Source organism: Bubalus bubalis, chromosome 5 (genome assembly GCF_019923935.1).
Source record: "Bubalus bubalis isolate 160015118507 breed Murrah chromosome 5, NDDB_SH_1, whole genome shotgun sequence".
Lineage (NCBI taxonomy): Eukaryota > Metazoa > Chordata > Mammalia > Artiodactyla > Bovidae > Bubalus > Bubalus bubalis.
The window spans coordinates 14,012,920-14,026,491 of record NC_059161.1 but is presented as its reverse complement, the minus strand read 5'-3'; the positions used below and the strand labels follow the sequence as shown (position 1 = coordinate 14,026,491).

The 13,572-nt window shown below is 39.3% G+C and overlaps 1 protein-coding gene across 6 annotated transcripts in view; it reads left to right on the top strand.

The window, feature by feature from the left end:
* The window catches only part of HMCN1 (hemicentin 1), a 546,437-nt gene that overhangs the window by 282,214 nt on the left and 250,651 nt on the right, over positions 1–13,572 (top strand). For all 6 annotated transcript variants that reach the window (XM_044942718.2, XM_044942717.2, XM_044942719.2 and 3 more), the window contains 4 exons: positions 3,858–3,970; positions 6,749–6,908; positions 7,528–7,696; positions 12,187–12,314. In XM_044942718.2, the coding sequence (XP_044798653.2) occupies positions 3,858–3,970; positions 6,749–6,908; positions 7,528–7,696; positions 12,187–12,314 (570 nt within the window). The remainder of the gene's footprint in view (positions 1–3,857; positions 3,971–6,748; positions 6,909–7,527; positions 7,697–12,186; positions 12,315–13,572) is intronic.

Genomic DNA, 13,572 nt, shown 5'->3' with positions numbered 1-13,572 from the left:
TGTCCATCACCAACTCCTGGAGGTCACTCAAACTCATGTCCATTGTGTTGCTGATGCCATCCAACCATCTCATCCTCTGTCGTCCCCTTCTCCTCCTGCCCCCAATCCCTCCCAGCATCAGAGTCTTTTCCAATGAGTCAACTCTTCGCATGAGGTGGCCAAAGTACTGGAGTTTCAACTTTAGCATCATTCCTTCCAAAGAAATCCCAGGGCTGATCTCCTTTAGAATGGACTGGTTGGATCTCCTTGCAGTCCAAGGGACTCTCAAGAGTCTTCTCTAACACCACAGTTCAAAAGCATCAACTCTTCGGCCCTCAGCCTTCTTCACAGTCCATCTCTCACATCCATACATGACCACGGGAAAAACCATAGCCTTGACTAGACGTACCTTTGTTGACAAAGTAATGTCTCTGCTTTTGAATATGCTATCTAGGTTGGTCATAACTTTCCTTCCAAAGAGCAAGCTTCTTTTAATTTCATGGCCTCTTTTAAATTCATCACCATCTGCAGTGATTTTGGAGCCCAAAAAAATAAAGTCTGACACTCTTTCCACTGTTTCCCCATCTATTTGCCATGAAGTGATGGGACCAGATGCCATGATCTTCGTTTTCTGAATGTTGAGCTTTAAACCAACTTTTTCACTGTCCTCTTTCACTTTCATCAAGAGGCTCTTTAGTTCCTCTTCACTTGCTGCCATAAGGGTGGTGTCATCTACACATCTGAGGTTATTGATATTTCTCCCGCAATCTTGATTCCAGCTTGTGCTTCTTCCAGCACAGTGTCTCTCATGATGTACTCTGCATATAAATTAAATAAGCAGGGTGACAATATACAGCCTTGATGTAAAGGACAGAAATGATATGGACCTAACAGAAGCAGAAGATATTAAGAAGAGGTGGCAAGAATACACAGAAGAACTGTACAAAAAAGAGCTTCACGACCCAGATAATCAGGATGGTGTGATCAGTCACCTAGAGCCAGACATCCTGGAATGTGAAAGTCAAGTGGACCTTAGAAAGCATCACCACGAACAAAGCTGTGGAGGTGATGGAATTCCAATGGAGCTATTTCAAATCCTGAAAGATGATGCTGTGAAAGTGCTGCACTCAATATGCCAGCAAATTTGGAAAACTCAGCAGTGGCCACAGGACTGGAAAAGGTCAGTTTTCATTCCAATCCCAAAGAAAGGCAATGCCAAAGAATGCTCAAACAACTGCACGGTTGCACTCATCTCACACGCTAGTAAAGTCATGCTCAAAATTCTCCAAGCCAGGCTTCAGCAATACGTGAACCGTGAACTTCCAGATGTTCAAGATGGTTTTAGAAAAGGCAGAGGAACCAGAGATCAAATTGTCCACATCTGCTGGATCATGGAAAAAGGAAGAGAGTTCCAGAAAAACATCTATTTCTGCTTTATTGACTATGCCAAAGCTTTTGACTGTGTGGATCACAATGAACTATGGACAATTCTGAAAGAGATGGGAATACCAGACCGCCTGACCTGCCTCTTGAGAAACCTGTATGCAGGTCAGGAAGCAACAGTTAGAACTGGACATGGAACAACAGACTGGTTTCATGTATGGCTAGAGCCCATACATTTCCCAGAGGGTGCTTATGGACTGGTTTGACAGTCGACAGTAGAAATGTACTCATGTCATCTTCTTTTACTTCTAACAATTCCTAGAATCTTATCTTGAGATGAATTCTGATATAAATTTTCATGTGGATCAAAGAGTGACATGATTAGTTGTGAAGTTGGCCAGACCCAAGGAGTTGGAGAAGACCGACAAACCAATGATATGGTTTCTCAAGATAAAGGAAATTTTAACAGTGAAAAGTTAAAGAGGTCATTTGAGAACATTGTTTCATCTGTCGTAGTCCAAAATGAATAACTGATTTAGTCAATAAGATTAAGAAAAAGTTAACCTAGCCATTTGACATGGACTAAACCAGCCAGCTATCCGGAGGAAAGATTTGTCTTTGAGCTGGATGTGATGCAGTATTATAGTTTTTCTATACCTCTGTATTTATGTGAATTTCATTACTCTGCCTTTCCACTTTTAAGAATATTTATTATACCCTGAGATAAACCATACTGGAAAAGAATAAAGGAAGGTATTTATATGTATAAATGAGTCACTTTGCTCTTTATGAGAGAGTAACACAACATTGTAAATCAACCATACTTTGGTTTAATCAATTAAAAAATATAGTAAAGGCCTCAATGAATTCTTAAAATAATTGTATTAACGAATGCACATACAAATGCAGATTAAAATGACAAACCATTCATTGTTATGTTCATTTACATAGATTGGCAATCTGGAAAGGAAAACCTCTTCCATACTCAAGTGTCATCAGATTTGAAAACTGGTGCCTGCTTTTATAGCTGACATTTGCCTTTATACCTGTCAAACTTAATATGCATTTAAGAAAATGGCTTATTCCACATTGCCACAAAATGACAGCAAAGTTGAAAGTTGACTATTCCGTGATAATTCTGGGAATTGAATTTCTCGCTTTAAAGAGTAGCCCGACATTCTCGTTTAGGGCTAGGAATTTGCTGCCAATTCTTCAAGAAGATATTATCTAAGAAATAAGACTAGTCTTAGGAAAATACAAGTATGGAACAAAGCTAATCTAAGCTTTTCCAAAAGGAAGCTTTTGCACTGAGGTCTCTGGTATCTCTTGTCTGGTTAACTTCAACTCCAGGGTAGCTGGGATCATTGTAGGGATATTTGACTTAAAGACAAGAGATACAGTGAGTGCTTGAGCCCTAGAGAGCAGCTCCATCTTTCAGGGGAAGGAAAGAAAATGCGTGGTGTATATATATACATGCGCTTTTATGATGTTCATTGTGCTGTGTTAGGAACTTTCACGTATGAGAGTGTCTGTAATCAAATTCATTATTTTGAGAACATCAAATAATGGTAATTTTTTGTATTCAGAGAGATTATGACTGGGCTTCCCTGGTGGCTCAGATGGTGCAGGAGACCCAGGTTCAATCTCTGGGTCAGGAAGGCCCCCTGGAGAAGGGAATGGAAACTCACTCCAGTATTCTTGCCTGGAAAATCCCATGGACAGAGAAGCCTGGTGGGCTTCAGTTCATAGGGTCACAAAGAGTCAGACATGACTGAGAGACTAACGCTGGTTATGATTAGCAGATTTACACAGAATGAAATGATAAAATCTTCTCTTTCCTATTGCTTCACTCATTCGTGTCAATTCTTTAGTTGCTTTCTAAAATCAAAGGTATGCCATTTTTCCTAGCAAAAAACATCAACTTAGAATCTTGTATTTTAGACTTTTAAATGTAAGCTCCTAAGGCCTTTCAAGTGTAACTTTTGAATTCCTTTTGAGAAAACAGATTCTATTTTCAAGGTTAAATTTAGTAGCTTGCTAAGTGATTCTTGTGTATAGACAGATAGATATTTAATGTGTAGTACTTAAATAATCCATTTCTCCAGAGGTGAGTTTAAGTCAGCTTAGTGCAGCTTAATGTGTAATGCACAGTGGTGAAAGATATACGTTAAATGTGTAACTCTTAGGGTGTAGTTCTATCTTGAATTTCTGGAAAATAAAGATTTCCTTCAATCCTCTCATATTTTTGTTAGGAAAATCAACCATATTACACATAATTTGCTACTTCATTTTAAGATTTTATTTAAATCGTTCAGATTGTAACTGTTGTATTTACTTTATTACACTCCCTTCCAAATGACCCTACATTTTAACAGAAAAGATTCTTTGCTAGTTCTTCTAAATATTCGGTTTATTGTGAAAAAGTTCAGCTTTAAACTTGTAAGGCAAAATGGAAGGGTAGGTGCTCAGATTTTGCATATTGCTTCCTTTTCCAGTTCTGCCAACCATTCAGCATGGACAGCAGATCCTCAGTACCATCGAAGGCATTCCAGTAACTTTACCGTGCAAAGCAAGTGGAATTCCCAAACCATCTATTGCCTGGTCCAAGGTAAAGGATGCATTTAGTGGTGTTTGTTAATGACATGTGCTGTAACAACAGCATTTGAATATTTTTAGTCATACGTGGAACTTGTCACTCTCCTATAGGACCTTACAGAAAGGAAAAACCACACCATCTTACTTCCTGGAAAGGACCTTAATATGTCCTTAGTGCATTCACCTATTTAACCCTTAAGTAGTATTCACACAACAGAGAACATTAATATAGCACATTCTGTGGGCTAGGCATTTTTCTCAGCACTTCACATGTTCCAGCAGATCCCCTTTTTATTCCCTGTCAGTGTTTGATTTTGACTTCAATGTAGCTCTGGTGGACAGCTCCATGCTCTCTGCCAGGGTCACCCCTCATGCATGTACCTGTCTGGTTTGGGGACTCAGGGCTTTCTTCAAGTCCCGCAAGGTCATGCAGCCTGCTACTCGAGTGGTCAGGAAGTGCAGGAACATTAACTCTTGGGAGGGGGAGATGTCCCAAATACATGCCCCATTTCTCATCTGTCAGGAGAACCCTTCTGAGGTGTATATGCATAGCGTCTCAGAGGGTCACCAGCACACACTGAGCTTATAAACCCAGCGCCAGAGAAAACCAGGGCAGTGAAACCCTTTATTAGCCTTCCTTCCTCCTTGCATCACTCTCCCACCCTCCTCTTCAAGGCTCTGAGAGTCACTTTCCAAGTAAGTTCCCTGAGTCCAAATCTTTGTCTTGGAATCTACTCTTCTCAAAGCCAAAACAAGACACATATGTGAACTTGTGTGGACTTTGCTAGTGACTCGGTGGTAAAGAATCCACCTGCCAATGTAGGAGACATGGGTTCAATCCCTGGGTCAGAAAGATACCCTGCAAAAGGAAATAGCAACCCATGGCCTGGGAAGTCCCATGGACAGAGGAGCTTGGCAGGATGCCATCCATGGGGTGGCAAAGAGTCAGACATGACTGAACAACTTAACAACAACAACAGTGAACTCGTTTCTCCCCGCTCTGTATTCCCTGTCATGAAGTTTTATAGTTTTTCCTTGCAGTAAGGAAAAACGCATTTTCTGACAAAGTCTTTTCCATATTTTAACAGCTTCGAAGATGGCATATGTAATTAAATCTGGTAGAGAGAAAATAATGTAAAATGACGGCATAATAATGAAACACGGTGTTTGTAGAATTAGTACACAACCAGAGTATTTTGCCTTAACATCTAATTTTTAAAAACTTTATATTTTGTATTGAAGTATAGCCGGTTAACAATGCCGTGATAGATTCAGGTGCACAGCAAAGGGACTCAGCCATACCTGTGTGTGTATCCATTCTCCCCCAAATGCTCCTCCCATCCAGGCTGCCACATAACATTGAGCAGAGTTCCCTATACAGTAGGTCCTTGCTGGTTATCCATTTTAAATATGGCAGTGTGTATATGTCCATCGCAAATTTCATAACTATCCCTTCCCCTGGTACTTCCCTCTTGGTAACCATAAGTTCATTTTCTCAGTCTGTGAGTCTGTTTCTGTTTTGTAAATAAGTTCATTTGTATCATTTCTTTTTCATATTCTTCATATAAGGGATAGCACACAATAATTCTCTTTGACTTACTTTGCTCACTATGACAGTTTCTAGGTTGACCCATGTTGTTGCAAATGGCATCAGTTCATTCTGTTCAATGGCTGAGTAATATTCCACTGGGAGAAGGCAATGGCACCCCACTCCAGTTCTCTTGCCTGGAAAATCCCACAGACGGAGGAGCCTGGTGGGCTGCACTCCATGGGGTCGCAAAGAGTCAGACACGACTGAGCAACTTCACTTTCACGCATTGGAGAAGGAAATGGCAACCCACTCCAGTGTTCTTGCCTGGAGAATCCCAGGGATGGGAGCCTGGTGGGCTGCCGTCTATGAGGTCGCACAGAGTCGGACACGACTGAAGCGACGCAGCAGCAGCAATATTCCATTGTATATATTTGTCACATCATCTTTATCCATCCAAGACATTTAGGTTGCTTTCATGTCCTGGCTGTTGTAAACAGTGCTGCAGTGAACGTTGGGGTGCGTGTATCCTTTTGGACCGTGGTTTTCTCTAGATAGCCATAACATCTAATTTTATACTTCTAAAAGTCTCTGAAATATAGAGAAGTTGGTTTTGATATCTGTAAATTAAATTGAAAGGCTCAGATTCCTGCACAAAAGGATGGTGATGAAGCTGACTCCACAACCTGCACAGTGTCTGGTACTGAGTAGAAGTTTAATTCATTTTAGGGAAATATAAAAGTAAAATCTTTCCCAAATGGCCTTTGTTCTGTGATAATGCAATGGAGGTAAAGCGTTTGGCCTCCTGAGCCTGCCTGCCCAGGTTCAATTTCTAGTTCTACCAATGACTGACTCTTTCACCTTGGGCAAACTATCCCACCAAGCTCCCAGAGTTACTACTTTCATCCGTAAAATAGGGATTGTCGTATTTACTACTCTTAAGATTGTTGTAAGCATTACCATAGTTAATTCATGTGAAGTGTTCAAAACGGTGCCTATCTTAGCACAAACACCCATCCCATTTGCTACTTCCTCATCCTCTCCAGTTTTGGTAGTTCTAGAATGAAGGTGACCCGGTTTAGTAGGAAGAACTATCACCTTGGCATTATTTGTTTTTCTCTACAAGGATCTTTCTTTAAATTAGCCTCCTTTCAATCTAGTATTTTCTCCTTTAGAGATTCTTTTTTCTCCCTCTCTTCCTCTTGCAGACATTAAGTCACTCCTTTATTATCTTAAAAAGCACTTCCCTGTGTCCTTTTGCAGAAGGGCGAGCTGATTTCCACCAGCAATGCTAAGTTTTCCGCAGGGGCTGATGGAAGTCTCTACGTGGTGTCCCCTGGGGGTGAGGAGAGTGGGGAGTATGTGTGCGCCGCCTCCAATGCAGCTGGCTACGCCAAAAGGAAAGTGCAGCTGACTGTCTATGGTGAGAGCCCCCGTGGACTGTTCTCTGCTGCTGTGTGTCTGTGCCAAAACTCACATTTCTCTCCCAAATAACGTTACCAGAGGCCTGAACCCCTAAAGTGAACTACTCCCCCAAGTTTATAGTTTTTTTTTTTACAAAAAATGTACTTTTCCTGCCAACCTACATCTTCTCTCTTTAGATTCTGATTTAAAGGGAGAAAAATGGTATAGCCTTTTGGAAAAAATTTAATGGTGTTTTTCCAAGGAGTATGCTTATGGCACCCAACCCTCTTTAGAAACACCACGTAGTTAATGCTCCTAGCAAAGCCAAACCTCAACTATGTCTTGGTTAGCGCTCTGCCTTAAGGGGTTACTTTACATATGGCAGATTCTGAAAGGGCATTTTGGCGGACCTTTTCATTGTGTTCTCAAAGGAAGAGCTGAAAAGGAAAATGTTCTAGTCATTTTCCACTAAGGTCTCACAGTAAATGTTTATGGAAAGCTTTAGATATGTCCCCAAACTTTGAAATCAACAAAATCTTTTTGAAAATTATTTAAGAATGTTAGTGGTCCTGTTTTTAACTTGAAGTGTGCTTTGTTTCAATGTACTCTTTCCCTTCCCAAACCTGTGTTTGTTTTAGTAAGGCCCAGGGTGTTCGGAGACCAAAGAGGACCATCCCAGGATAAGCCTGTTGAGATCTCAGTCTTTGCGGGAGAAGAGGTGACCCTTCCGTGTGAAGTGAAGGGTTTACCCCCACCCATCATTACTTGGGCCAAAGAAACCCAGCTCATCTCTCCATTCTCTCCAAGGTAGGACACCTGGGATGAATTGTGACATGTGAAACAATCTCTTGGGACAGATGGCTGTTCAGGTTTTCAAATGTCTCAAAAGAGAAAAACACCAAACTTTTATTTTTATTTTTTATTAATTTTTATTGGAGTATAGTTACTTAAAAATATTGTGTTAGTTTCTACTGTACAGCAAAGTGAATCGATTTTAAGTATACATATCCCCTCTTTTTTAGATTTGCTTCCCATTTAGATAACCAGAGAACACTGAGTAGGATTCTCTGTGCTGTTCTCACTGAGTAGGATTCTCTGTGCTGTACAGCAGGTTCTCTTTAGTTATCTATTTTATGCACAGTATGAGTAGTGTACGTGTGTCAATATTCATCTCCCAGTTCATCCCATCCCCACTTTTCCCGTTGGTGTCCATAAGTTCTCTACATCTGTGTCCACATTTCTGCTTTGCAAATATGTTCATCTATACCATTCTTCTAGATTCCACATATAAGCAGTATTATTTGATATTTGATGCTACTTGTTTTTCTTTCTTACTTCACTCCATATGATAATCTCTGGGTCTATCCACATCTCTGCAGATGGCACTGTTTTGTTCCTTTTTATTGCTGAATAACATTTCATTGTATGTACGTAGCACATCTTTATCCATTTCTCTGTCGGTGGAAATTTAGGTTGGTTCCATGTCCTGACTATTGTAAATTGTGCTACAGTGAACAATGGGATGCATGTATCTTTTTGAACTCTGGTTTTCTCTGAGTATGTGCCCAGGAGTGGGATTACTGGGTCATATGGTAATTCCATTTTTAGTTTTTATGAGGAACCTCCATACTGTTCTCCATAGTGGCTGTACCAATTTACATTCCCAGCAACAGTGTAGGAGGGTTCACTTTTCTCCAGACTTTCTCCAGCATTTATTGTTTCTAGATTTTTTCATGATGGCCATTCTGACCAAAGTGACGTGATACCTCATTGTAATTTGATTTGCATTTCTCTAATAATTGGTGATGTTAGGCATCTTTTCATGAGTTTGTTGGCCATCTGTGTGTCATCTTTGGAGGAATATCCATGAGATCGTCCCCTCAGATTGGGAGAAAATATTTTCAAACAAAACAACTGACAAGGATTAATCTCCAAAATATACGAACAGCTCATGCAGCTCAATATCAAAAAAAACAACCTAATCAAGAAGCCCAGTTTTTAAATTTGAGATAATTTATATTACACTGAGCCTACAGGCAACATGTAAACCATCTAAATCATTCTTTAAGAGCAGAAATGCTAAAACTGAGCTTTGACATAACTTCCCACTGGTACATTCTACAAGGTAGTTATGGAAATGGTTTGGATGTAGATTTGTATGTAGATTCTTGTTGGCACAAAGTGCGTATTTTCTATAAAATTGCATTATTCCCAGAGAAGCAATAAAACACAATAGGTTCTCTAATATCAAGGTTTTGACTTTCATTAGGTAGTTTTGTACAAATCTTCTTGATTAAAGCCCTCAAACAAACAAAGGTCCACTGAAAAAACATTTGATAGGCTAAGAGTCATGGAAAGCAGAATGCCAGAGACTTTCCGAGCGCAACTTTTGTTGCCATGCAGGTGTGAGTTTAAATTTACCTCCACTACATAAAGCTTCTCTGAAACTTTGGCAGTTTTTTCAGTGGGTCTCTTTTAACCTCGACTTTTTGTTTATAGAATAAGGATAATTCCTGAAAGGATGATATAATATACATTCCATACTTCTCTTGTTCTCAAAGAACAGTATCACTTACTGTTTTAACTGGATATCATGCCAGAAGTTACCGGCAGACTAAGAGCTATAATCTCTAGCTGCCTTCTCTTGGACTTGTTGATGTGTATAGTTTTGAATCTATAAATTCATGCTACTCTAGTTTCCCTACCACTCTTGAGGGAAAAAAATAAACAATGAAGAACTACTTTATTATGTCTTTGAAAAAAATAAGTGCCTTGACATTTCTGAATAGCAGACATACCTTATTTCAGATGAGGCTGAAGTTTCGTTGTTCCCCTTCTCAGTCACAGTCTCCCTCTCCCTTCCCAGCAGCAAACATGGCCACAGACTTGATGTGTATCCAGACGTACATCCTTAGAGAGTACAGAATATTTTCTCTGCTTTTAATTTTGTTTTCATGTATTTGTTTCCAGTTTACCATTGTAGCATGTTATCTATTATTCTACTGCTTGCTTTATTGAGTCAACTTTTATCCATTTTTATGCATGTAGATTCAGTTTATTCATTTCATTATCATAAACATATTCTATGTTCTATTTAGACAGATTTCTCTCTTTATGCTCTGGTTTGTGTTTCTACATTTTATTCTGCTTTTTTTCCCCTTGGCTTTAGAAACAAAACTTTTCAGGGAATATCTTTTTATGTCTCTGCTTCTATGCAGATACATGAGTTTCTTTGAGACTTGTACCTAGAACTGCAATTTCTAGTTAGAATGAATACCTATTTTGAGTTTTGTAGACATTGCCTAACTGCCTTCTGAAGAGGCAGTCCTGATTTACCTCCCACCTGCAGAATATAGATGTACCTGGTGCAACAATGTGTGGTGTTGACTGACTTAAAAGTTTCTGCCATTCATATAGGTGTGAAATGCTATCTTGCAACTATCTTACTTTTCACCTGACTGAATTCCAGTGGGCCTAGAATGCTTTCTCTTGTTTGTTGGCCATTTTGTTGTCTGTGAATTGCATCTTTAAACCTGCTCCAGTGTTCTGGTGACTTGTTTTTCTTTTATTATTGAATGTAGAAATTTGGGTTTTGTTCTTAATAGCAATCCTTTGTCTCCTGTATGTGTTGAAAATATCTCACAATACTTCTAGACTTTCAAAATAATTTATATATGGTGTCTAGTTCCATCCCTGGGTCAGGAAGATCCCTTGGAGGAGGAAATGGCAACTCACTCCAGTATTCTTGCCTGGAGAATCCCATGGACTCAGGAGCCTGGTGGGCTACAGGCAATGGGGTTGCTAAGAGTTGGACTGAGCATGACTGAGCATGCTGGCACTCACATACTGGTTGTACAGAATTTTAAAATTTGCATGTAGCTCAAGGTGTTTGTTTCAGTTCAGTTCAGTCGCTCAGTCATGTCCGACTCTTTGTGACCCCATGAATCGCAGCACGCCAGGCCTCCCTGTCCATCACCAACTCCCGGAGTTCACTCAGACTCAGGTCCATCGAGTCAGTGATGCCATCCAGCCATCTCATCCTCTGTCGTCCCCTTCTCCTCCTGCCCCCAATCCCTCCCAGCATCAGAGTCTTTTCCAATGAGTCAACTCTTTGCATGAGGTGGCCAAAGTACTGGAGTTTCAGCTTTAGCATCATTCCTTCCAAAGAAATCCCAGGGCTCATCTCCTTCAGAATGGACTGGTTGGATCTCCTTGTAGCCCAAGGGACTCGCAAGAGTCTTCTCCAATACCACAGTTCAAAAGCATCAATTCTTCGGCGCTCAGCCTTCTTCACAGTCCAACTCTCACATCCATACATGACCACAGGAAAAACCATAGCCTTGACTAGACGGACCTTTGTTGGCAAAGGTGTTTGTTTAGTAGATCATGAATAAAATTGCAATATTTTATTGCAGTATTTTAAGTTTGTTTTCACATTTTGGATTTTAATACTTCTGAATTTTTATTTTGTGTATTGTACTAGTTTGTGCTCTAATTTTATTTATTTTCCCATGTGGAGAGCCACTTGCCCAACACTAGTTTTGAATAGTCAGTCCTTTCCTAACTTTCTGTAATATCACCTCTGATATTATTTATTACATGTCGAGTTCTCATATATGCTCAAGTCTTCTGGTGGGGATGAGAGGGTCTCCATCTTTAACTGTTTATCTATTTGTCAGTCTCTGGGCCTATAGCACACTTTATCTGTCTTAACTTATAGAAATCCTGATAGTAGGTAGGTCTATTTGGCCCCCTCCCTCTTACAGCTATTTTAGTAAAGTCAACATAATAACATTTTATGTGTAGATCTGGTTTACCTAACTACATAAGAGTTGTGTGTGTGTGTGTATGTGTGTGTGTGTGTATTCTCAATATATATTTGAGAACTGCATATGTTCCTTCTTTTGTTTTTATTTTAGCACATAAAATTTTTAATGAAGCACTGGAGAAAAACTATAATGTGTTCGAAGTATCTTCAAAGTTTGTTAAAACATTTGCTTTGTAAAGCTATAACTTAGTAAAGCAAAGAGATGTACAATTATTTGACAATGTCACACCCTTAGATTAAATTTAAATGTGGAAGCAAATTAATTTGGTATTTGTGAGAACATCATACAGAATACATAGGATAATTATGAAAATTCCTGACTTTTAAGGTGCATAGAAATGACATTATAGATTGGAGAATGGTTTCAAAAACTGTTTGCAGAGTAATAATTTCACAGTGAATTGCAGTTGCTTAGGGGATATCTGAATTCTCCTATTTTACGGTCTGCCCTGTGGTTTCCTTCTCTTAGACACACGTTCCTCCCTTCGGGTTCAATGAAGATCACTGAGACCCGTGTTTCGGATAGTGGGATGTACCTTTGCGTTGCCACAAATATTGCAGGGAATGTGACCCAGTCTGTTAAATTAAACGTCCATGGTGAGTTTCGAAATGAAAGTATATGCTATCTGTGGACTAGCCACCAGGAAACCTGTTGTCCAGGAAACCTGTCATCAGTTTCTCTGATAGTTATCCTCAAATTGTGTATGGAGTAATTATACAAAAATTTTCTAAAATCTGAGACTCACAACTTTCTTTCATTTACTTTGAAAATGTTATCTCCTATCCATAAACAACTTTCCCCTTTTCCCTCAGGTGAACAGTATTTAAATTTTGGATCTAAGTTTTACTAGATGTCCATCCACAGATCATTTATAAGTATTGTTGATACACTGTAAAAAAAGAAATATGTTTAGGAACTTCCCTGGTGGTCCAGTGGTTAAGAAACCACCTCCTAATGCACAGGACATGGGTTCAGTCCCTTTTTGGGGGACTAAGATTCCACGTGCTGCAGGGCAATTGAGACCACCCCCCCCGCTTTAGAGCCCATGCTCTGCAACTAGAGAAAGCCCCCATGATGCAACGAAGACCCAGTACAGCCAAAATAAAAAATATGTAAGTGAAAATAAGTATATTCATTCTAATGCTAAAGCATACTTTAAAAAAAAAAAAGAAAGAAATGCATTTAGACTGGTAGCCTTTTGTGGAAGCAAATGCTCAAGGAAGGTTTTAATAGCATTTAAACGGTCATTTTCAATGTTTATGGAGCTCAGGCACTGAAATCATTCTGCTCCTGGAGTTCTTTAACTACTTTACAAAATTTTCTTGGTAGTCTGCTTTCTTCCCCCAATTTGCCATAGTCTAATTATTCATTCATTCAACATATGCTTAGTGAGCACATATTCTAAGCCATGCATTCAAATAAGAGAAGAAATTTTCTCACATGGTCTTGACCTGATTTCACTCTCAGATCAGTCACTACTCTAGTATCCTCTTGACTATGGGATATAAAATCCCCTGAGAGTTCTGTTAGTCACTAGTTCTAGGGCATTATGTAAAACCTACCCTCTTTTATCTTTAATGTTTTTTTCATAAAATGATGATAATAATACAGATATATCTTGGAGATATTATGGGTTTGGTTCCAGAGAATCTCAGTAAAATGAATATAGCAATCAAGTGAGCCACACGGATGTTTTTGGTTTCCCAGTGCCTATAAAAATTATGTGTCCACTAAGTGTGCAAGAGCATTATGGCTTTAAAAACAATGTACATGCTTTGAGCACAATACATACAGTATTAATTTTTAAAATATCTTATTGCTAAAAATGCTAAACATCATTTGACAATGTAGGGT